Consider the following 25,837-nt stretch of genomic DNA (forward strand, 5'->3'; position numbering starts at 1 on the left):
AACAAAATCAAAAGAATGAAAAATAGAAGAAAATATGAACTATCTCATTGGAAGAACAAGAAAAATAGATCAAATGATTTGAGGATTATTGGATTACCTGAAAGCCATGGTCAAAAAAGAGTCTACAAATCATATTTCAAGAAATTATCAAGGTCCTGTTTTAGAACCAGAGGGTAAAATAGAAATTGAAAGAATCCACCAATCATATACTGAAAGAGATATATAAAAGTGAAAACTCGCAGGAATACTATAACCAAATCCCAGAGCTTCCAGGTTAAGGAGAACATACTCCAACCAGTCAGAAAGAAACAATTCAAATATTATGGAGCCACAGTTAAAATTACACAGGATTTAGAAGCTTCTACATTAAAGGTTTAGAAGGCTTGAAATTTGATATTCTGGAAGGCAAAAGAGCTAGGATTACAACCAAGAACCACCTACCCAACACAACTGATTATATTCCCTCAAGGCAAAAAATGGGTACTTAATGAAATAGAGGACTTTCAAGCATTTATGATGAAAAGACCGGAGCTGAACAGAAAATCTGATTTTCAAATACAAGATTCACGAGAAGTATCAAAAGGTAAACAAGACAAAGAAATCATAAGGGACTTAATAAGGTTTAATTGTTATATAGTTAATTGTTTTATATATAGTTATATACAAATTATATATAATTATATATTGTTATTATATTCTATACATATTATAACATCTTCCTATATGGGAAGATGATGTTTGTAACTTTTAAGAACTTTATCCCTGTTAGGGCAGTTAGAAGGAGTATATATAGACAGAGGGTGAACAGGTGGGTTGACTACAATGGGATGATATAAAAAAAATTAAGGGGTGAGAAGGAGGAGTGCACTGGGAGAAGGAAATATAATGGGGTAAATTATCTCACATAAAAGAGGTGTGAAAGTTATTACAGTGGAGGGGAAAATCAGGGGGCAACTTCTGAGGGACAAAAAAGGAGGTTGAGGAAAGGATACTCACAGTAATGAAGCCTTTAATGCCCTCCCCAATGACTCTCAGTAGGTAGTGAGTTGTTTGGGAAGGAGGAAGGCCAGAAGATGCTCCTGCATCCCATCCCCATAAGACAGCCCGGACCAAGTACTTAGTCTCCAGACGAGGGGTGAAGGTCCATTTGTAAATCTGAAATTACAGAGATGGCCATAAGCACATAGTTTCATGGAGTCTTCCCCAATTGCCCTCAGACATCTTTCCAACCTATGAACTCCAATATACAGCTCTTATTGTCTAAAACGCTCCATAAAGGTATTTACACATTAGCAGCTACTTTTTAAAATGTAGGTATGTTCCGTCTCTCTTAAGTAGACCACAATCTCCATGAGAGCAAGGAAAGTATCAGTCTTAGACCTCTATGCATTACCACAACCTAGTTCGGTGTAAGGCACATAGTAGATGATTAAGAAATGTTTGTTGGTGTTATGTTGACTCTGGGAACTCAGATTCCCCTGGCTGAAGACCCCTATTATGTCCTTAGTAAGCGAAAAGGGCAGAACAGGAAACACTGACTGGTTTTGCCTCCAGAGAGTCCCTCTTCTTTTTTTCCCTGACCAATCCTTAGCAACTGAAATTCTCCCCCTCTACTTTGGCTACTGCTTGAGTTACCATCCCTTCAAGCCACACACACCCACTCCTTATCTCCAAACCCTTCTATCATATTCTAAAGTGGAATAAGGTATAATAGTGGCTTTCCAGACTGAAGCCAGTTTCCCTCAAAAGTGAAGAGGACTTACCAAGGCCTCATTGGGCAAGATGATCCCTTTGGCAGGCCAGACGGACACTACCTTGCTGTTGTGGTAGGCGTACTTCCATTCGAATGACAGGGGCAGGCGTGTGGTGTTTCGGACAGTAAAGGGGCTAGTGGAGGAGCCTCCCACATAAGTGGGCTTCAAGTAGAGGATTTTTCCAGACTCCAAGTGAAGTTGTATTGGTTCTTCCCGGCTCATCATCGTGATTTGCTAGGGATCCAGGAAAAATGCAGTGTGACCAAAGAGAGCTCCCCATTCCCTCACTCTGCCACTGGGGCCAGCCATCTAACAACCTTGAATGAACTAGTTCCTACAGTGGGCAGGTGGGGTGGAGGAAGAGCAATGTGTCTTTTCTCCTTTAGTCCCTATCTGCCCAAGGGTTCCCCTGTCATCCCACTTTTTGTTTCTTACTCGGGTCAACAGCTGAGGATTAACACCTACAAGCTGTAGGCCCTTTGAAAAGTGTTTGAGCATGGTCAACATGGGAATTTGTTTTACTTGACTAGTTATTCTTTCTTCCTCTCCTTCCCTGTATGTGAGAATAAATGCTTGTTAACTGAATAAAAAAGTTGATTTTAAGAAGGGCTGTAAGAAAGAACTTGTAGATAACTGGCAGATGGACAGAATTGCAGCACTGAGAGATCTTGTATGCCTTATTCATTTCAACTTCACTATTATTCCACTGTTCAAAGGACTCTGGTTACATGGAATGAAGAAAGTCTCCCAAGCTGCAGGTTACCCAAGAGTAGGGGCAGAGTGGAGGAAGGCTATAGACAGAATGTCTTTCTACTTTGAGACATGGAGTGATATCTGTGTGTTGTTGTATGGAAACTGGGTTATTTATAGGATGCGTTTCAGGCAGCCCTAGGTTTGAGTACTCGTTCTGTGCCTAACTTATCAGAGGACATCAGATAAGTCACTTCATCACTCTGGGCCTCCTATCTTTCCACGAAATGAAAGAGTTGGATCTAATGATCCAACTGTCTCTAAGGTCCTTTCCAGTTCCATTATGTTATGTTTTGCTATGCTGTGGAAACTGAAGACAGGGAGAACAGAGGTGTATGTGGATGGAGATACAGGTCTGATCAGGCCAGGCCCCAGCCCTCCCCCCCTCTCCATTCCTAGTTCCTACCTTGATATACTTGGGGCAGAAGTTGAATTGCAGGCTTAATGAGTGCTGTTTCCAGGGGACTTCCTTGGGAGAGGTGGAAAGTAGGAAGATCTGGTTGGCCCCGGGAAAGATGAAGCCTGAAGTGGGTCGGAATGTGACTTCCGGGCTGCTATTTGGCATCAGGTTGAAGGTGAACATCAAAGATCCGCTGTTGCAGAGCAACATGGTACGGTAGCTCACGCGGTTGGAAGAGACTGCAGGGAAAAGCTGAGGAAGAGAATGAAAAGAAGGAAAGAGGAGTGGGAGGAGCTCCCCCACATCAGGGAAGGGGGCCTGGGCAGGGATCATCCCTAGAAGACCCCTGGCAAGGGCACACCCTGAGAGGGGAAGCTCTGGCCCAGGATTGGTGGGAACCGGGCCAACAGAAGGTAGAAGCCTATGGCTACCCAGATCACCTAGGGCCTCCTTCTTTTGCAAATGTTTGATTCTCAGTATCTTTGTATGAATGTGCTTCATCATATAGATACATATATATTATATATATACATATATGTATGTATTTCAATTCTTTGAGGACCTGGGATCCTACCAGTGTAGGTACTCCCCTTAAAGATGCAGTTCACAACCTTCTTTAGAATAATAGCTAATATTTATATAGTGCTTCAAGGTATATTTTTTGTTTTGTCTTTTCTGCTCTCCATCCTTTTATTACTTTAATGACTACAAGTTCAATTTTCTCTTTTACTCTTTTGAAATTTAGAGACACAGAATTTACAGCAACACTGCTACAATCACCTGTATTCATTTGGTAGGCAGCCTAAATCTTGGTCTTTAAAAAACAAACAAAATATCAAACAATTTAAATGTGAGAAAAAGTGCTCCTTTATGGTCTGTCAATTTCAACTTAAAAATGGAAATAATTTGATTTAGTTTAAATACGGTTAAAGTGGGTAAGTAAAACTGTGCATGTGTGTGTGTGTGTGTGTGTGTCCTTTATTGCCGAAGAAGACCATGACATCAGAGAAATGATGACATGACTTGCACTTGACTTTGTTGTGAGTGAGGGAGGGCTGTGCAGGTCACCTGCCTCACTTCTCCTCCAGAGCCATCTGAATCCAGTGACCAGGTATTCATCAGGATGACTGGAGATGACCCAGGATGAGGCAACTGGGGTTAAGTGACTTGCCCAAGGCCCACAGCTAGTGAGTGTCAAGTGTCTGAGGTGAGATTTGAACTCAGGTCCTCCTGACTCCTGCACGGGTGCTCTATCCACTGCACCACCTAGCTGCCTGGGTAAGTAAAACTAGAATGAGTGCAAATATAAGGCATAAAAAAAGCAGAAATTCATGAATTTATTTTAAAAAGGAAAATAATACTTTTAGAAAGCAGTAAAAGATTTCTCAACTAGATTATGAAATCATATGGTTGATTTTTTCCAAATTAACTTTTTAAGAAATACTTATACCTCATTTTGCAATTTTTCTTCCACCTTTTAATTTTTTATAATCATTCTTTTTTTCCTTTTATAAAGCTTCTACAGAAGTAAAATAATTTTGTGATGCTTAAGTCAGCTAGGTATATTTTTTACATATGTTATCTCATTTGATCTTCACAATGATCCTGGGAGATAGGTGTTATTATCCCCCATTTTATGGATGTGGAAACTGAGGCAGAGAGAGATTGACTTGTCACATGGTTATTAAGTACCTTGGAGAGAATTTGAACTCAGGTCTTCCTGACTCACATCTAGCATTCCATCATTACGTAGGATCATGTGCTAGCTAGCCTTTTGGACTTGTCTGAAGGTAGCTGTGCTGGTCCTCAGAAAGCAGAAATGGTCCAATCCTGGGTCTGTACTCAAATCCCTTCCAGCCTGGTAGGAACTGCCAGTGATTGTACTTCATTGGCATAGCCAGGCTCACCTTCATAACACACTGAAGCAGGTCCCTAATACACAAATACTGGACTCTAGATTGTGTGGTACATAGGACAAAGAACAGAAAAGAGGGAAGGACTTGGAACCAGAAGCAGAAGTCTGGGACGCAGTGCAAGTGATTACAGTATGGCAGAATGTTGTCTCCAATATCTAAGATGGGAACCAGGGCTCAAGTTATTTAGAGCCAATGGGAAGAAGGAGCCCAGGACCTGGATCAGTGTTTCCCTGAAATAGATCTGAAATACCTTGGATCTCCCAGGAAACCCAGGTGGAGTGGCAGGATCTCAGCCTGGGAATTTCTAAAAGAATACATATTCTAGAAGTTAAATCAGAGGTATTCGAGGTGGCTGACAAGCTGAATTATAGGATGTACCAGAAAGAGGAATAAAGGCATTTATGTGTACATAAATTCATAATTCATGCTAAAATCAGAGACTCAGTACCTACCTTTTGTGGCTTACCACTCACCTTGGGAACATTTAAGGTATAACGAGGGAAACTGTGCTCCCTGTTCACTTCGTAACTATGCCCCATGGCCTTCAGTCTAAGGCACCAAGATGGACACACGGTACAGTCTTCTTCTATGTTATTATAGCTCCTTAGTACCTGCAAGACAAAGGCCAACCTCCAAGACAATCTAGCCACACTTTCCAGGGATTTCTCAGGACCTCCCAGGGTCCTTTCCCTAGTCTTCACAATCATACCAGGAGAATTCCTGTGTGAAGATGTGGAGAAGGACTTTCCTCTCCATTAAAGTAGCCCCATTATTACAAAGATGAAGCAAATCAGCAGAGTAGAGTAGTTGAAGGACAGAAACAAGTCATTTTCCAAAAAAGAATGGCAAACTATAAATGACCTCTTGAAAACATGCTCCAAATCACTCATTGGAAGAAAGTACAAATTGAAACAAGCCTGGGATTTCACTTCATACCCTGAAAACTGACAGGGGTAACAAAAATGGGGCACAGTCAAGGTTGGAGGGACTTTGGAAGGAGAGGCATAATAATACACTCTTGGTAAAGCTGTAAATTGGTCCAACTTTTAAGAATATCAATTTATATCATGCAAGAAAAGTCCATAGACTTTGATCCAGACACCCAATTACTGGACATCATCATCATCATCTGATCATTACAACTCAAATTTACACAGTGTTTTAAGTTTTTAAATTTGTATCATGTTTTATATAGGGCTTGCAAAGTACTTTACTGTAACTCATTTGATTTACATTAACTCATTTACTCCCCAAAGGAGTAAGAGAAAGAAATCCACTATCTACCAAAATATTCATAGTAACACTCTATGATAGCAAAGAACTGAAAACAAAATGGGTGCTTGTCAAATAGGTTGGGGGAACCCCCAAACTATGATATATGAATGCAATGGATTATTGTCGTATAAGAAGAAATGATAAGTATGAAGAATTCAGAGAAACATGCGAAGATCTGGACAAAGTGATGTGTAAAACTCATCAGAAAGACCTCAATAGCTGAAGCAACAGTGGGATTAGCCTCCCCAGCCCTGCCCATCACCAAACAAGCTAAACTGGAAAGAGACAATAGAAAGACAATAGGGGGGAAATACATTTTTAGCCAACATTTATGTAGCACTCTTAGATTTGGAAAGCACTTGACATATAGTAACTCATCTGAGCCTTACAAAATCCTGGAAGGCAGGTGCTATACAAATGAGGAAAATGAGATAGGGTCACACAATTGCTAAGTGTCTGAGAATAGATTTGAATTCAGGTCTTCAAGATTCCATCTCCAGCATACTATCCCCTGCCGACCTACACGATCTAGGGTAAAGAATCAAGAAACAGAGAGAGCCGTTGGTTCTATAGGCATCTGGGGTCAGAAAACTGGGATTAAAGCCACTGGTTGTAACTCACCTCTTCAAGGACTGAAGGATGTTCCAAGATCAAGTTTGCTCTTTCCCCAATTTCTTCTCCCAGTGCCTATCCATTACCAGCCACTGTACCATATTTTCCTTCCTTCTTTACTCAAATGTTTCTGGTAGGCTGAATTTTGTGTCAGTCATAAGACCAGGGCTTAGTTTGTGAGACAAACTTCTGCTTAAGTACTAGGAATCTTCTAATTTGGGGGCTCTGAGCAAATGTGATTATACTCTTAACTTTTCATTTACTATGAACTCCATAAAGTAGCAGAGGAGGGGACCACAGGGAACTGAAGATCCTTTGTATTGAGTTAATCTTGGTAACAAAGTATAGTTAATTAAGTCTCCAGAGACAAAAGGGTGAGGGAGGGAAGCTGGTAAAATACCCTCCATAGCAACATCTATCTCCACTGGTGTAACAAGAGGGAGGAGTTCCCAAGGATGGTGAAGTCTTCCAGACAAACCTGTTTCCAAATGATACTGTACTGGTAGCTCTCCTCCACTCACTATTCCTGGTCAGAGGTGTGGGACATTATGCACATTGTTAGATTCTTTTTTTTTCAATGTATTGATCAGTTTTGCTGAATTTTTTCTCTCTACTTTTTCTTTCTTCTTAAAAAAATTCTTTGTTATAAGGGATTACTCCCTGGGAAGAAGGGAAAGGAAATAAAAAATCTTGGCAATAGAAAAACAAAAGACGTAATTTTTTAAAAACTTACTTTGTATTAAAAGGCATTGACCCAGGAAGGCCATTGGCAGGAATAAAGTCCCCATGTAATCTAAGGTGTTGTAGCAGTACTTTTTGTGAAGTTGTTGTCATTTGTTTGTTTTTTTTGAAGAGAACCAGTGACATCACAGGGTGATGTCTTGACTCGTGCATGAATTGGATTTAGATGAGGCAGAGTTGCCCAAAGTCGCCAGCTTCACTCTTTTCCCAAGTCACTGAAGTCCAGTGGCAAGACAAAAGTCAAGTCAACTCAGGATAAACTGGGATGCAGTGGATGGCCTTGGCCCACTTCATGCCCATTGGAACAAACTGTTCTCATCTGCCTGTTCTACCAGGGGAAGTCTTCACATACTTGGGCTGGATAACCCCCTAACTCACAGATAGGTTTGAGGCCTGTCAGTTACCTTCAACCTGCTTTAGCCCAACTGCCAAGCTAGTTTACCAGGGTGTGGTCCCTGTTCATGCTATAGCTTCTTGGAGTCACAGGTGAGGGTGGGTGAATTTGATGGACACCAAAGGTGGATGAGCTCAGCAAGCCCTCATGCCAGAAGTGCTAGTCCTCTCTGAACAACCTATACACATCCATATCACTTTTTTTAATGACAGAGAATTGGAAACAAGGTGAATGCCCTGAGGAATAGGGCAGATGAATAGTTCAATGACTGTAGAAATAGCTCAGTGAATTGTAGTGCATGAATGGAATGGAATGTTACTGTACTGTAAGAAATGGTAAAGGAGGTGAATGCAGAGAAACATGAAAAGAGCTACACGGACTGATGCATAATGAAGCAAAACCAAGAGAACGTTGTATACAATGACTACAATGGTATAAAAGGAAAGAACTACAAAAAAAAAAATAATCCAAGGTGAATGTTACAATATTACAAAGAACAAGCATGGCTCAAAAAAAAAAAAAACCACATGAGAAGACAACCATGCCCCATCCGCTTGTGGAGGTGGGGGATCCACAAGTGTTGTACACATTGCACAAATTTTCAATCTTTTTGATATATTGGTCAGGTGTGCTGATTTTTTTCCTCCTTTTTTTCATCTTTAAAAAAATACTACTTGTCATTTGAAATGGCTCTTGAAAAGGGGCAGAGGGAGAAATACCAGAGAAAATTATGATGATATAAAAAAATTTAAAAGATCAATAAAACCTTATTTTAAGGAAAAGAGACATTGTACCAGCTGCAGCAAGCCCTAAAACACTGCATAGGCCGTAGGAATAGAAGCTTAACAATTCAAAACTGTTTGGCCTACACCTACACAGAAAAGACAAAGTAGATGAAGAATGTCCAGAGTGCAGACCTTATCTATCTGTACGTAGAGCTAGAAAACATAGTATGAATGCTCAACTAAGTAGGCCCAGAATTAAACAGGAAAAAAAGGAAAATGACCATTAGAAATCTTAAAACTCTTTTACTAACCCCAAGTTTCTTCCCAAAACAAAGGCTCATCTTTTTAACAAAAATATTCTTGTGTTGTTCGGTCATTCCAGTTGTGACCAACTTTTCGTAACCACATGTGGGGTTCTCTTGGCAGAGATACTGGAGTGGTTGGTCGTTTCCTTCTCCAACTCATTTTACAGATGAGGAAACTGAGGCAAACTGGGTTCAATGACCTACCCAGGGTTCCACCGCTAGTAAGTGTCTGAGGTCAAATTTGAACGCAGGTTACTCTAAGCCAGTGATCTATCCACTGCACCACCTAGCTACCCTGAATAATATTCTATAGGTGCGCTAATACTGTGAGCCATGAAACTCAATCATCTCTCAAGACTGAAAACAAATGTCACATATATAAATATATAAATATGATGGAGAGGCACATGATGGATGTGAACAGGCTGATCATGAGGAACTTCACAAAAAGGAGTTGAGAGGCCACTGGGAAAGTGTGATTGGGTGAGGGTAGGGGGACTGCATCTCATAGAGCATTTGATAAGATACCCTGGCCACTTCCAGGAAAAGGTGCACTTACTTTTGAAGAATTTACAGCTTTTGGGGAGGAGCCAAGACGGCGGAGTAGAAAGATACACATATGCTAGCTCCTAACCCACAGCCCATAAAATACCTGTAAAGAAGAACTCCCAACAAATTCTGGAGCAGCAGAAGCCACAGAACAATGGAGTGGAGGAGATTTCTGTTCTAGAGAGCCCTGAAAAACTGACCCGAAAGGTCTGTCATGCACCAGACTCAGTGCGGAGCCCAGCCCTGCCTTGGCCTCAGGGCACCAAGAGGAGCAGATCTGAGCAGGCTTCAGGGACAGAAGCTCCAGTGGCTGCACAGGTCCCTCCACCCACGGGCGCTAAAGGTCAGTGAGAGAGTCTTTTTGACTCACGAGAGGGGAGCAGGGTGTCCCCCATAACTCGGGCCCCCTTGGGAGGCAGCAGCGGAGACAGCAGCAGAGGTGGCAGCAGACAGGGGCTCCCAAAGCAGGCAGGAGCTCAGATCCATGGTTGAAAGTCTCAGCATAAACCCCCTGAGGGAACTGAGCCCCATGAGGCGGCCCTGCCCCCACCTGAGCACCTGAACTTAATCTCACACTGAATAGCAGCCCTGCCCCCACTGAAAGCCCTGAGGCTGGGAAGCAACATTTGAATCTCAGACCCCAAGAGCTGGCTGGGCGATCTGGAGGCATGGTGGGTGTGGAAAGAAAACTCAGAAGTCAAGTCACTGGCTGGGAAAATGCCCAGAAAAGGGGAAAAATATAAGACTATAGAAGGTTACTTTCTTGGTGAACAGGTGTCTCCTCCCATCCTTTCTGATGAGGAAGAACAATGCTTACCATCAGGGAAAGACACAGAAGTCAAGGCTTCTGTATCCCAAACACCCAGAATAAATATTCAATGGGCTCAGGCCATGGAAGAGCTCAAAAAGGATTTTGAAAATCAAGTTAGAGAGGTGGAGGAAAAACTGGGAAGAGAAATGAAAAAGATGAAAGAAAAGCATGAAAAGCACATCAACACCTTGCTAAAGGAGACCCTAAAAAATGCTGAAGAAAATAACACCTTGAAAAATAGGCTAACTCAATTGGCAAAAGAGGTTCAAAAAGCCAATGAGGAGAAGAATGCTTTAAAAAGCAGAATTAGCCAAATGGAAAAGGAGGTTCAAAAGCTCACTGAAGAAAGAATTTACAGCTTTTGGTTGACACAGGAAATCATTCCCTTATTCCTTCTCCCTCCCCCTGCTGGCTGAAGGAGAAAGGAAGTTACATCAAAGGATGTTACATCAAAGGATGTACAGAGAATAGAGCTTGAAGACCAGACAGGCTGCTGTCCTAATTTTTCAAGTCTCTAATTGTTCCTATACTTGGCTACCAAAATGATTTTCCTTACTTGTAGATCTGGTTATATCATTACTCTCCTACTCTGTAAATGCTTGTGGCTCCCTATTGACTCTTGGATCATATGTTATATCTTTCTATTATCCTTTTAGAAATTACATTTTGTATATGTTTTATAATGTATTAATTATTACTATCACAATAGTAAGTACATATATATTTATAAATAAATATTTGTATTTTGGAGGCCTATGTCCAAAATTTTTTTTATTGATAGAGGAGAGCACAAAGGAACTTGGAGACCAGGGTTCTAGAAGACTTTTAGGACCTTGCCGTGTAGGGGTGGCATGTGGTGGATCTCTTCCATGTAGCTTCACTAGTTTGTCTCTAAAAAGTTATAAAACCATGCTTGAGACTGTCGGCATAGCTTCCTGAGCACCTAAATACAAAAACACTTTTGGGCACGAGGAGAAGATTACACATGGGAGTGTACTAGGTGTACCAACATGACAAATACAAAGGCCAGGGAGCTGTACTCCACTGAATCCATGTTGTATCCTTGCTGAATAACCCTTCTATACTACTGTTAAATAAACCACTTTTTGTTAAAAGACAGTCCATAAATGTATCGTTTAATTCCAATCCCAGACTTAAACCACCTGACAGTTCTGAGTTTGGACTGGCCCCAAATCTCAGGCTGAGCAGACATGAATAGTCCTTCAATCTGCATCATTGGAAAGGAAACAACCAAATCAATTTTCCTTTTTTTTTTTTTATTTTTACTATTTTGTTATTGGCTATGTTTTGTTATTAGCTGTGTGACTCTGGACAAGTCACTGAACCCTGTTTGCCTCAGTGTCCTCATCTACAAAATGAGTTGGAGAAGGAAATGCCAAATCACTCCAGTATCCCTGCCAAGAAAACCCCAAATGGGTTATGAAAAGTTGGTCACAACTGGAACAACTGAACAACAAAATTTTACTATTTTGCTCCAAATATTTGTTGAATAAATGATAGATACTCTTGATCAAAAGACAACAAATTGTATTTCTAATTTTCTCTTCCAACACCTGTTGTCAAAGGATAAATTTCTAAACTATTATTCTGATTCATAAATTGATTTTTTATGAATTTGGTTATCATGCCACATTTTCCTAGAATCTTATCGCGCCATTGAGTGAATGGATAAAAGCAAGTTTCTCAGCCTGCAAAGTTGAGGATCAGATACTAATTCTAAAGTGATCCTGCCAAGATGTAGTCATCCCTCTGAGTCCCTGGCCTAAGAAACCTGCCATCTGCTCTCTTTTGGACTATGGTGAAGGCAATACAACTTGCCAAAGGATGAACAAATTTTCAAAGCATGGACCTATCTAAATCAAACCCACATAGAAAAACCAAGAAACCAGTACCATGGGGAGTACAGAAACTGCAAGAGGCACAAAGAGAAAGGACTCCATAAAGTTTAAAGAAAAGTAGGTCATGGTAGCTACCCTTCGGACCGTCCACATCCATCCTGGGGTATAAAAAAGGACCCCAGAGTCTGTCTCTTGTTTCTGTCTTTCTACCTCTTTCTGTCTGTCTCTGTTTTTCTGTCTCTGTCTCTCACACACACACTCCTGCATGCATACACATACTCACACATGGTGTACACACACATATATGAACATGGTGCACTGTGCAAACACACCTTGTAGTAGGCAAAGGCCTCAAGTTCGGCAGCATAGATTTTGTTGGGGTATGGAGGCTGGAAGTGTAGGCGGACAGCTGTAGTCTTGAGTGGGGGGATGTCAATGACATCAGGTACCACCTGGAAGGGACTGTTTTCTTGATAAGTCCAAACAACTGTAATCTTGCCTCTGGTATGATTGGTCAGGCAGAGTGGGAAGGGGCTGGGTTCCTCAGAGCTAGAGCACCTGCCAAAGTTCACTGCAAGGGGCTTTATGCTGACTGTTGGAGGGAAGATGGCTGTGTCACTGGTCCCATCGAGAAAATATTCACTCAGGGGTGGAATTGACGGATATTTTGCAGGGGGTGGATCCTCAGGGTCCTGTGTAAACAAAGAGAAGAGGGCCCAAGCCATCCTTAAAGCTTCTAAGGAGGGGCCTGGCCCCACTCAGATCTATTTCCTTCCAAGTATTTCAGTCAATGAAAGCATGATAGTTAGCCCTGGTTTTGACACCTCCCCTCTTTTTTTTGGTTGTTTCTACCCTCCACTCCTCATGGCCTCCTTCTTCCTGTAAGAGATTCTTAAGCACTAGCCTGGGAATGATGCTTTGATTTCTAATGACAATAGGAGAGAGTCAGTGCATGTAAGATGGGCTAGAGATATAATCTGGAATAGAAGACAGACTACCTAGCTGGACTGTGGGGTACCAGGAACAGTGCAGTGGTGGCAGCATGTGTGTGGGAGTCCATGTTGGCAATGTGTTGGACGATTCGGCTAGTACCTCAGGGCGCAGCATGAGGGCTCCCTCTTCATCCCGAATGAGCTTCTGCTCCCTTAGCATGGTGCCCAATATGTCTGGTGAAAACAGTATCAACCCCCGTGCCATGTGGGTACGATACCACTTAAGATGCCGGGGTCTCAGAATGGCTGGCTTGACACTATCAGAGTGGCAGGTTCCAATGATATCCAAGAATAGTGGTTCCTGAAATGCCCCAAATGTGGCAATGAGGAGTGGGAGGAGGGTTATGGTGGGTATGGAGTTTGGAAAGAAGTCTAGGAGCTGAAATCTCAATTAGCTCAATAAGCTGCTCCTAATCCCCCCTCTCAGTCCTCCCCCTCCCTAGCCTTTTGTCTTCTCTTCCCTGCTCCTCCTTTGTGTAGGGAAGGTGGAGGTCTGCCTGGGGCTGGCCTTGCCCATCAGGTCTGGGGTGGGGTGAGGAAAGGGAGGGGAGAAGTTTGTACTTAACCAAAAATTCTTGGGTTAGGGGGGGAAGGTGGCATCACCCTCCTGGGGGCCACAAGTCTCTCTCACTCTCTCTCTCTCTTTCTCTCTCTCTCTCTCTCTCTTTCTCTCTCTCTGTCTTCTCTCCTCTCTTTTCAAGTGTCTTCTGCCCCCCTCCCTCTTATCCTTCCCCAAATGATCTGTGCCCATCCCTCCCTTGTCCATCCCTCCTGCCCCCCCCCATACATGCTTCCTGGGTGAGGGGGCCCAAACCAAACAGAAATGTAACTCTTGGAGGGGGAGGGAACTCAATAAGCCTTATTCTGTATAGCAGGAATGGGGAGAGATGGAGGAGCAGGGAGGGAGGGAGGCACCTGGAGAATGAATTGAAAACAATAAAATTTTGGGATCTTTAAACAAAAAAATTAGATACCCAAGGGCCAACTTTGTGGGGAGAGATGTAAATGAAGAGCCTTCTATCCTACATGTCAGAGCATCTTAGAATCCCCTATTTATAGTTTGATCTCAAGAGGCCATTTGGTCATTAACCCACTCATTTTACAGATGAGAAACCTGAGGTCTAGGGAAGGGAGCAACATCTTCAAAGTCCCCCAGATAATGAGTAAAGATGTGGAACTGGAACTGAGGTCCTCTGGCCACTTTGTGTCCTGCTGGGGAAGGAGTAGTTGGGAGAGGCAATGATGGCGAGATAGGTACCCAACCATCTCAGGGAAGTGGTTGGTGTTAATAGTACCTGATGGGCTCATATTGCTTCTCACTCATCCTTGCCATACAAAGACGGAGGCAGTAGGTGTTATTGTCCATAGATCTGTGGTCATTCAGTAGATCCCAGAAAATCAAGAGTAAGGCTGGAAAAGACTCCTACTTCCTTGGGGAGTGCTGCTCACCAAATGGTCTCTCATCTGTCCTAGCATCTCCCTGTTCTCTCTTTAAGTCCTAGAAAGAGTTGCTGCCTTTCCTACTCAATCCCCCACCTCCCCTAAACTTCAGATCTAACTTATTCCCTACATCCTACCTGGTGGTGGATCAGACATGCCACCCTTCGGTAGCAGATGATAGGGTGGGTGGGCTGGAAGGTGATGGTCAGCATTTTCTGCTCCCTACTACCTAGGAACCCACTTTGAGGCTCCAGGGAGAAGACACTTTCTTGGTTATCAAGCTCAAACATGAAGTGAGCTGGGCAATCAGCATCATTTTGGATCATCAGAGATTTTGTGGCGTACTCGCCCAAGTTGATCCAGTTGAAATCAACACAGTAATGCTTCAAGGCCACAGCAGGACCTATGCAGATAGGAAAAACAAGATCACCACACTCAGGGGCTGCTGATTTGGGCAAGCCCACTACCATCCACCCTTGATTTCACTTCTCTCAGTGAATATGGCCTCAAGCTATTGACTTGGAGAGAGTGAAGGAAATAAAAGAGGACTTAATAGGAAACCATCCACAGGGGGTCCCTCTTTAGAAGAGATGAATTTCTGGACCAAGAGCCTGTAATGATACAGAAGGAAATGGGTTTTAATGACAGCAGGTGGAGATGAAGGTTAGACATTAAGAAGGACCTACGGAATATTGAGGATGTAAGACAGAAGAGCAGCTAACCAAAAGACGATATGAAGTCTTCTTCCCTATTTTCTGTTCTAAGAATGGGAAAGCTCTGTGTCAGACTGGCCAGAGGGTAGTGAATGGTTTCACTTGAAGAAAAAAGCATAGCCAGAATTTCCAGAAAGCCTCCTTAGTTTTGTAGCCTCCAAAAGGACCTCAAGTATCACAACATTAGTGTGCTGTGCATATGACCCACCCCGCCACTCACTCCCCACGACAGGAGTTGGGATCCTTCCAGGACCATTGCTCTCCCCAAATCCCAACTGAAGAGGAGGTGTGATTCTTATATCAGGCCACCAGGGGGCATCAAACACCCACTTGGAAATCATGGAAAAAGGCGCTCATGAGTGGAACGGGAAAAGAGGAACTGGAGTCATGCTTTTCCACTCCAGGAATACTCTCCAAGCCCCTTCGAGGGCAGTGGGAAGCAGGGCATGAGGCCATGGGGAACATTAGTACCTGCACACAAACCAGTTATTTTGAGGGAGACTTCCGAGGTGCTCCCAGGTGGTAAAATTGTAATGTAGTCAATGCTCTGAAGACCCACAGTCTGGGGACGGAATAAGAGAGGCAGCCACATCTGCTCCCCTGGGGACACCGCCCCTCGTATGATCGGGCAGGTGAACACTCGGTCGTCCTCATACAGGTCCCGGTTAGCCTCAATCCGGAAGGGGGCATTCACCTACAAAGGCCAGGGTTGGAAAAGGAGGTCAGGACCAGCCTAGGGGTGAGAAAGGGTGCACTGGGGAGCTGCAAAGGGTGTTCCATTCCATCTACAACCGCCAGGCATTTAACTACGAGATGAAAGAGCTGATCTGTGATACGTTTCAGCGGCAAGTGGTATTGGAGCTAAGAAATAAGACACTGAGATTTGGGTAGATGGGGAAAATAAGGGAAGGAATGACATTATTGTTATTACCATAACTAATGTCTCTAGAGCTCTTTAAGGGTTTCAGAGAATGCTACATAAAGGATCATATTAGAGGGAAGGAGTATTGAGGGAGGAACAAAGGTTTGTATGAAGAGTCTGGTCCCCTAGGGGTGGGGCAGGAGGGATTAGTTAATACAGACCCTTGTTCCCCAATCCCTGGACTATACCACAGATGGGTTAAACAGCTGGATGCATTTCTTCATCGTGTAGCCCACTGGGGCAGGACCAAAATTCACCACCTTCCGAGAGGATTCCAGGTCAATCTCCTCAGCCCCTTCTTTGTTTACATATACTATTATCTGGGGGCATTTAGCTGGGGAAGAAAGGAAAGGAAGATGGTGTCAGAACTTTGGAAGATCACCTAGGGAGAACCTAAACATTCCACTTGCTGACTGCATGAGAAACCTGAAGGGCAAATATTTCAAGACTGTAAATGTGTTCTTGTAACTGTCAAGGAGTCTTGGAGAGGCCAATTAAGAGAAACCCAAGAGTGGGAGAGAAGAAGAAAGGGAGGAAATTTTGTTTTATGGTTGGGGCTGGCAATGGCTGGGGGCAGGGGAGAAGGATATCAGGAATTAGAACGCAAGCAGTGAGTTCAGGTTTGGGTCCAATGAGGCATGCTACATCTCCATTAACAATAGCATACTAGAATGGAAGGAGGCTCAAGGTCAAGTTCTGGTTCTTCTATTTACTGGTAAAGTCACTCCCTAGCTAGTTTTCAGGTTCCTCATTTGTAAAATGAGAGTGCTGGGCTAAATGTCCCATCCAGCTCTATGATTCCAAGTTTCTATGAGCTCCATCCCTACTCCTAGGCAATGGGAGAGACAAAAAAGGCGGAGGTCTTACCAACAGCTTGGAGTTGGATGGTACTTTTCTGCTCACCAGAGTCTCCATACCAACAGATCGCCTGGACATCATAGATGAGGGCAACAAGAGGCTGGAATACAACTTTGATCTGGCAAACCGAGCCTGGCTCCAACAACCCCGTGGAGGGGAGCCCATGAAATGGGTTGGGGAAATCCCATGTGAAGAAGGTGGGCAGGTCCCTGGGGGAAATGTTAGACCTATGAGAGCTCATTCTTGTTCCCCACTTCTCCTACTGTCCCAATCCTAGCTCTCCTTTCCTTGGGCTTGCTATGTGGTGTGGCGGAGGACCCCCTTCTTCCACAGGATCCTCCAGAAAGCCACCTCTCAACCAAAAGGGGCACTCCCAGAACCTCTCTGACTTTAAGGTTTTCTTGTTGCCTAGGGGAGGGGATTTCTTGGAATCTTGAAAAGTTTTCCCCATCAAATGGTCTTTGCCATACTCAACCTTCCCCTGGCCAACAGAGCTTGGAGAGCCACATACAGGAAGCCTAGAAATGGATAGGCAGGTATCGTAACAATGAACTCACCCCACATTGCATAGATTGAACCAGGCCTCAGTGGAATCAGACACGGCACACAGAGGTAACTGCAGTGATGGGGGGCAGAACAGCTGATGACTAGGCAGGACGGCTTTGAGCTCCACCGAGAACTCTCCTTCTGCCATTACAAAACATAGCTTATCCACATACTCCTTCTGTGTTAAGAAAGGACATGAAGTGGATGAGTGGGTCAGGAGGGAGGCACAGAGAGGGGGAAAGGAGGGCAGTCATAGTTTTCACTCTGTAGTCTCAGAGCAGGAATTCTCAGGAGAGAATCTTGCCCCACTGCTTGATCAAGATAACCAGAGATGGGCAACACAAGAACAGATCCTAGAGGATCTGGGGAGGAGAAGTGCCCAGAAAGTAGAATTAGAATGATCTATGGCTTAGAATAATATGTGAGTCCTCCTATAAGTAAAGAAGGGGGAATTTGGGGTCTCTCTATAAGATCCAGGGGATTCTGATGGCCAGAATGCTATTGGAGTATGACTCCCCAAATCCCCTATCACCTTTATTCCAGGTACCCTGAAGGAAACTTTATCCATTTCCTCCCTAGGCCCTAGCAGATTCAAGGCTGAGAACCTAATTTCCAGGACTTCTCATATGGAGGATTTTGCCTTAAGAGGAGTTAAGGAATGGTATCGCCTTTCTATGCAGTCAACGGTAGGAGTGCTGGTGTGGAGTCCCTCTAGCCTCCCACGTGCCCTATGGACTGACCCATACCTCTTCCAAGGGCCGGAAGATTACAGGGAGAGTAAAGGACATCCCAGGGCTCAAGAAGATGGGCTGTGGGTACACTGTGAAGAAGAACTTCGTGCTGGGAAGCCTATGGGATGGAGCCAGGGAAGACAAACTTCAGAAGCAAAACCAGCAATGTTTGAAGGGCTGAAAATCTGCAGGGCTACAAGGATTTGGGGACCTGAGGAGGATCAGGTGATGAAAAGGCGCCATGGCTAATAGTTCCTTATGTGAGGGCATATAATCACAGCATTTTTGTGTGTGTAAAGGCAATCAGAGTTAAGTGCCTTGCTCAGGGTCACACAGAGAGTAACTGTCTAAGGCATTAGAACTCATGTCCTCCTGACTATGGGGCAGATGCTCTACCATCTCACTGTCCCAAATACAGCATGTTAACATCTCCCTTCTGGGCTGCAAGGTCTCCTTCACATACTTTGGCTCTGCATCAATTCTGCCATCTTATTTATTATTACTATCATTATTAACTTATTAACAGACCTAGTGACTGAAATTGGAATGGTGTCCAGGGAGAAAGTGAAGCTGTAAGGATAATCAGGATGCCTTTGGGCACAGTATCCAAGAGTTCTTAATCTCAAGAAAGTCTTCTTTGGTGGAAAGTAAGAGAGGGATAATGACTGTGACAGAGGAAAAAACCTAAGGTTGGCCTCCATTTGGGGACATGTGACATTGAGGCCTCAAGAGGGGCTGAAGGCTTTTAGGGAAAGGATTTGGGAGGGGGCACTTCCATTGTATACCTGTATTTCAGCTTCTGAATTTTCACGTTTAAATTTTTCAAAGTCAGGTTCTTGGTGATCTCCTTGCCCAATTCCCATTTCTTCCAAATTAGTGACTCAACCACCTGGATGCCCCAGAAGACCCCCTTCTTCACTTTGCTCTGCTTCTTCCGTATGCATCGCAGGTTCCCTAGACCTTGTTCTGGCTGCCTCAGAGGAAGGACACAAGAAGAAAAAGGAAAAGGATCTGCTCTCCCCAATCCCCAATTAGTACCAACCACTTCACCATCTCCACTCGCCCCACTGGGTTCTTCTCCTGGCTATCACCTTTTTTACATAATCTCTCAGTCCTTCTCCAAGCTATCATCTCCTGCAAATACATCCAGGCTCTTCCTGCCCAGTTAAGATAAAACCACCTGACTCTCTCTGTGCCCTTTTCCTTCTTCTTCCCCTCTTAAATTTCCCCTTTTTTCCTTTCCCTTGATTCTCTTCCATTCCTAGGGAATATTTCCCAGAAGTTCCTTCTGCGGTAGTTGACCCTAGGTATCATTCCAACCCCATTCAGGTCTCTGGGCTTCCCTTAGCCTGTCCCCTTCTCATTGCCCATTAAAGCAGCACAGGATCAGACCTCCATTCCAGCTTTCTCTCTCCGGGGACCATTTAGGACCCAGCTTCCTGAAAGTGAGAGACTAGGCTTAGGAACTCGGTATATCTGAGCTCCACTCTGTACCCTACCTTAGGCTTAGCTATTTCATACAGGCTGTGCCTCAGTCTTTTCATCTATAACAAGTAACTTACCAGCTTGCTCTGAAGCCCATGAAGAACTCCACAGAGCCTCTAAGTGAGGCTCTCCAAAGCAGAGGGAGCATCCTTGAGAACAGAGGAAATTCTAGCCTGGAGCCTCCCCCTCTCATTGTCATTTCTACTCAACCTTAGTTACATTCCTCCTACGAGGATGACAATATTACATAACATTAATAGAGTCAACCCGGCAAAGTCTTGGAGCCTGGAAGTCTCACTCTGACCCATACTGACTGCAGCTCTGGACAAGTCACTTCAGTGCTCAATTCCCTAGCAACCCTTTAAGATTATAAACTGCAGAGAAGATATCTGCATTGGTAGAGGGCACTTCTTCATCCAGGATATCCCTATACCAATAAAATCACACATGCAGTCACTATCACATTTTGTACTACCACACTGGGAGTGGATTACAATATACTATAGTCTTCATATTTACAGACATGAACATTAATGATCACTATAATATCTTGCACCCAACTTGCCAATGTGCAAAAAGGAGTCAGACACAAAGGTCTCAGACACAATGACTTGAGCCATAACTCGTATTGGAGTAAATGGGGGCAGGGTGCTAACATGGATGACACCTGGCATTATCTCCTCACTTTGTGGATCCCTGTTGGACGTGGAAGGCACCATACTGCTCGAGTGTCCCTGGGCCAACCACCAGAACAGTCATACCCTGGGAAGAACAAGTCCAGCTCTGGCCCCAACTGGGCTTATGTGAGAAGGGTTGGACTACCCCATTGCGCTGCATAACTTAACTCAGGCTTGGACTACTCTCTCTTCAGTCTACCTCGGAAGAAAATACTCCTACTTGCAGTTCTAACAGTGGCATCTAATCTGATATACAGCCACAGATACACAACAAAGTGTGAACCCTGAGCTGCACTCCCACTGTATCAGGTCCATTCATGTAGCACCAGGCTAGCCCATAGGAGAGGTCAGCAGCAGCTGATCCCTCAAGGAGTCTGGTTCCATCACTCAGTCTGCTGAGGCTGGCCCTCTCTCACCTGGGCACTGCAGCTAGCGTTGGTCCAGGCACAAGTACTTGAAGAGCTTCCCGTTGCACTGGCCCTGCTGGTGACACTGAAGATTGGGCTGGAGATAACAGTATAATCAAAGCTGTCGCTGGGTTTCTGCAAAGAGTCAGGGCTCAAAGCCCAACTCTTCACCTGGGTGAGCATTGGACACCTGAAAAAATAACTCGTGGTGGGTGAGATATTCTGGTCCATTTTGTTATCATGGTACTGAGATTCATGGCTGGGAAAGGGCATGGTAAACTTGAAGGGGAACCAATGGGGAGACAAAAATGTGATTGAAAACTTAGCTACAATGAGGAAGCAGAAAGAAAACTAAGAAAAGTCTGGCCTGTAAAGGAAACACTGTTAGGAGACTAGACAATGGCATCACTAGGTCATAGAATCTTGGAATCATGGAATTTTCAAGTTGATAAGAAACGAGATCACTGTAACTGCTTTGTTGCTAGGAGGCAAACTGAACCAAAGGAGGAGAGGGTTAAACACTAGCAAGGTTCAGGGGTGAGTGATGATGGTCTTCAGCCTTTTCCCACACTGTCTACGTTTCTCTTTTGTGTTCTTTGTCATTAATTTAGTACTTGAGTTTTATTATAACATGTGAGTTATTCTTGGTTTACATTCTCTGGTTGTTTCCTGTATTGTCCCCTATGATCTAGTGTTAGGAGAGCTAGCACTGGGCCCGCATTTTCTTTTTTGGTGCCTTTTGAAGGGCCTAGGACAAATGAAATTAATCAATGCTTTATGTTTCTTTAATTAATAAATTTCTAAAGCAGTCTTCCTTGACAAACTAATTTGGTCACAGAATGCTTTAGGTCTTAAAATAATCTGAGAGAACCCGTAAGTGCTGGTCTGGGCCACTTAGGGATACAGAAATCTACCAGGGCCAGGGTCTGGGAAATTTTTAGAGTGAAATAGAGGAAGTTATTTTCATTCTGAAAAAATTCCTGGACAAAATAAGTATTTTGATACTTAATGTAGAAATTTAATAAGAAAATAATTTTAAAAATTTTAATTTTAAAAATTTAGAAATTTTAAAAATTTAAAAATAAATTTAATAAGAAAATGTTATTAGCATTAACATTTTCTCACAGAATCTCTAGCCACATCAAATACCAGGAATCTGTGGAATATAGTTTGGGAAACACTGAGTTCATCAAGCTTCAGATTTTCTCAAATTCTATGACCTCAAATTCCCATTTCCTTGGAGCAGGGGTCAAGAGAATTCAGGGGTAGCTTTTTACTCTACATGAATAAATTGCCATATATAGTCCCTCCTCCAGTCAGTTTAGTTCAGAATTCTGTCTGTGATAGTGATATGAGGGGATGATTTGTGGGTTTCCCCTAGTATCGACCTCAAAAGTTTAAAGTTAAACTTCAAATATTCCTAGTTTCTTTTAGTGACTTATTATGGAACTTTTATTCATCAATACACTTAAACCCTTTTGAAATGACTTGTTTTTTTAGCCTGTCCCCAATTTAGGGTAAAGACTTCGATAAATTTATTAATCATTGAATACTCTCTTTCGTTTGCCCCCAAATATTTCTTTCAAGTTTTGATGGGTGCCCTCTCCATAATGCTCTAATATTTAGGAACAAGTCTGACTTACCCTTTAAGATTTTAGACGTCTATCCACTCTCAGTCATCTTCTTTTCAGGCTAAAGAATTCTGGTTTCTTAGAGTCTATCTTTATTCAGCAATCGTGTCTTTCTGCAGGTGAATTTACTTGCCTTACTTCTTTTCCCTTCCTAAATATCAAACATCTATACAATGTACTTATATCTTGTTTGAGTCTCTCCAGAGGTCCTCTGAAACCTGGAACAGGAATGAAGAGGATGCTTGGGTATGTTTCAGGCTAATTACTGAACAGAATACAAGTGCTTTTCCAGAAATAATGGGCTGGGAAAGAGGGAGGGAGGATATTCTATGAGGATGTAATAAATGCTTGGGGTTGGCACTATGGTAAATCTATTGAAGGGCAATATCTTAGAATGAGGGGGAAATATTCAGAAAGAAGGAAATAAATATAAACCAAGAAAGCCTGACCCTTTATTCAAACCCACTCTGACCTTTTCACTCCCCACCCACTCAAAAGGTGTGTACTGTCCAGTCTTAACTCATTCATTCCCTGACCCCTGGGGATTTCTATAGTTGACAGCTGACCACCTCTGCCTGGTGTTCCTAAGGTCATTCTGAGTTATATTCCTCTGTCAGAGTTCCTAGAAATGCCAGAAGGGATCAAGATGTGGGGAAGAAAATAATGTCAGGGAAAGAGTGAAGGGAATGGGGCAGAAGGTTGGTTATATTGGATCTTTCAGTTCAGAACCTTGCATTCTACCCATAATCTAACCTGATTTGGTCTTGACTTAAGACCCTTCCTGTCTTTACCATCTAAGATGGCACAGTTGAAAAACTATTGGTCTAAGAGTGTAATGATCTGAATTCTTGTTCTTGTGCCACTTACTAGCCACTGTAACCCTGGACAAGTCACTTTATCATTTCTGGGTTGAAATTTCCTCATCTGGAAAAATGGAAACAAAAACACATCACTAGGATGCTAGAAGAATTCAAGACATCTGGTGTCACAGAATTTAAAGCCCAGGGTTCTTAATATTTTTGTGTCATGGATCCCTTTGGCAGTCTGGTGAAGCCTATGGACCCCTTCTCACAATAATATTTGAAATGTATAAAATGAAGTGCATAGTATTACCAACTATTATAGGAAACTATATTGAAAAAGTTATCTAAATATATATTTTTTAATTCCACAGATCCCAGCTTAAGAACCCCAGAGGATAGATGAAATCTTCCAAATCAGCTAGTTAACTGGTTTATTTTACAGAAAAGAAATACACATACCAACACATATACACATAAATATGTACAACATGTTACTTTGTTTTCTATTTATTTGTATTTATTTATAATTTTCTATTTTTCTATGTATCTATACATCCACATTTATCTCTATGTAGCTGTCTAGTTCTATCTCTGTATCTATAATTATCTATATCTATATCTGTATATTATTATATCCATATCTGTATGTTATCTCTACCTCCAAATCTATCTATATCAATATTATCTCCATTTGTATCTATTTATCTATCTACATATCTCTATTTCCTATTCCACCCTCTGTCTCTATATAACTACACCACTATATCTATTTATCTATCTACAGATCTCTATCTCCTATTCCACACTAAGCTGACATTCTCTCACATTTCCACGAGAAGCTTGGGTCAGAAGAAGGGCTGTACACAAAGAGACAGTGCGGGGCCGAAAGGGTCTGGGAAACTCGAGGTGCCTGGCCTGGCCTCATCCCCCTCACCCCGTCTTCCCCCTACACTCCCCACCGGCCCGGGGCAGGTTCTTGATCAGGAGAAAATCGCGGCGGGGCTCGGGCCGCCGCCGGGTTGGACACCTACCTCTTCTGAGGTTCCCTGGACTCCCTAGCGCCAGAGCTGCGGGAATCACTATGGATACGAAGCACGCTCTGGGGTAGCGTCGTCTGGTAGCCACTAGCAACGACGGCGGCTTGCTAGGGCCACGCCTCGTCTGAGAAGCTACTGGCCCCTGAGAGCATGGAAGTGACCCTGCCGGCGGACTTCTGGGCTGTAGTCCAGAAGAATCTTAGGAGTCAGAGCAGGAAGTACACAGCAGCAGCAGCGGCGGCACCAGCAACAACCACAATAATAGAATTTATTTATATAGCACTTGGAGCTTTTACAAATATTATTTCCTCAGAGACTCAGCTACTACAGCCTGCTCATTTTACAGATGAGTAAACTGAGACTCAGAGAACTGGTCCTCATTCATTGATTCATTTATTCATTCAACAAGCATTTATCCAGTGCCTTCCATATGCCAGGCATGGTGCTATGTACTGGGAATATACAGACAGGAATTTACTTTGTCTTGGGAGAAAATCAATATGTATATAGGTGAGAAAATACAAAATATAGGAAAAGTACTAAATCTATGATTTCATTGATACAGGGACCTCCCAACTGAGGAAACTCTTTACACCGATGCGCGCCTACAACTTCTCTACATAATTTTGGATTATAGATAGACATGACGTACATAAATGGAAACTCGGGGGAGGTCTTCAATTACTTATTTTTTCTCTTTTTAATATTTGATTAATTAATTTATTTTTAGTTTATAACATTCAGTTCCATAATCGATTATTTTTAAGAGTGTAAAGAGATCCTTGGTTGAAAATTTTGAAAATTACTGCTATAGAGACCTTTCCTATGTGTTTATCTTAGAGAAGGGAAGATTTAGGGATGTAGGGAGAGGAAATGATAATTGCAAGTATTTGAAAGGCCATCAAATAGAAGAAAGATTGGACACGTTGTGCTTGGTCTCAACAGTCAGCACTTAGAACAATGGGTGGAAATTTTAGCAAGGTAGATTTAAGGTTAATTTAAGAAAATGTTCCTAACAATTAGATATTCAAATTTGGAATGATGACCTCTAGAGCTAATGTATTCTCTCATCCGCTCCCCGCTAAATATCTTCATTTGAAGGTTGGTTCAGTATTTGTTCTGTATGTAGGAGGCATCTGGGTGGTTTGAGATTAGGAGGAGGGGAGAAGAGAGAGTTTTTGGCAAATGGCTTCAGTTTTTTTTTCAATGAAATATGAGATAAGGTTCTCATCAGATGTTGGGAATCCTCCAGGCAGGGCAAGATCAGTGATGCATTAAGTGTAGGAGGGATTCAAGAGGAGCAGACTGTATATTTGAACTGGTACACTAAAGGGTCATATTGGGGAATGGAGGAAAGTGTAGTCAGTGCAGGAATAATAACTTGGGAAAGAACTAAGGGATTGAGGAATTGGAGGTCATGGTGAGGATGAAGAAGAGGGTTTGGAATCTCGAGGAAGGAGGAGAGGAGGAATTACAACATATTTTGATCAAATAAGGGAATTTC

The 25,837-nt window shown here is 42.9% G+C and overlaps 1 protein-coding gene and 1 long non-coding RNA gene across 10 annotated transcripts in view; one reads left to right on the forward strand and one right to left on the reverse strand.

Annotated features, from left to right (window-relative positions):
* CFAP65 (cilia and flagella associated protein 65) overlaps nucleotides 1-22,640 on the reverse strand; it is a 45,929-nt gene extending 23,289 nt beyond the window's left edge. For 6 of the 9 annotated variants that reach the window (XR_011968945.1, XR_011968946.1, XM_072617818.1 and 3 more), the window contains exons 1-15: nucleotides 22,506-22,640; nucleotides 20,872-21,052; nucleotides 19,079-19,263; nucleotides 18,309-18,411; nucleotides 17,574-17,740; nucleotides 17,026-17,225; nucleotides 16,347-16,492; nucleotides 15,708-15,930; nucleotides 14,661-14,926; nucleotides 13,184-13,384; nucleotides 12,424-12,783; nucleotides 5,294-5,431; nucleotides 2,911-3,156; nucleotides 1,764-1,988; nucleotides 997-1,155 (exon numbers count right to left, since the gene is read on the reverse strand). Coding sequence is in view for 7 of the 9 variants with exons in the window: in XM_072617818.1 (XP_072473919.1) it covers nucleotides 997-1,155; nucleotides 1,764-1,988; nucleotides 2,911-3,156; nucleotides 5,294-5,431; nucleotides 12,424-12,783; nucleotides 13,184-13,384; nucleotides 14,661-14,926; nucleotides 15,708-15,930; nucleotides 16,347-16,492; nucleotides 17,026-17,225; nucleotides 17,574-17,740; nucleotides 18,309-18,411; nucleotides 19,079-19,263; nucleotides 20,872-21,045 (2,793 nt within the window). In the remaining 2 variants the exon portion in view is untranslated. The other 3 variants (XM_072617819.1, XM_072617820.1, XM_072617824.1) reach the window with 3 other exon arrangements.
* LOC140509843 (uncharacterized) lies at nucleotides 21,327-24,914 on the forward strand. Its single transcript, XR_011968948.1, has 3 exons — nucleotides 21,327-21,399; nucleotides 22,613-22,739; nucleotides 23,668-24,914. It is a non-coding gene; the product is annotated as an uncharacterized lncRNA (long non-coding RNA).
* The last annotated feature ends 923 nt before the right edge of the window (nucleotides 24,915-25,837 follow it).

Source organism: Notamacropus eugenii, chromosome 6, assembly GCF_028372415.1.
Source record: "Notamacropus eugenii isolate mMacEug1 chromosome 6, mMacEug1.pri_v2, whole genome shotgun sequence".
NCBI lineage: Eukaryota > Metazoa > Chordata > Mammalia > Diprotodontia > Macropodidae > Notamacropus > Notamacropus eugenii.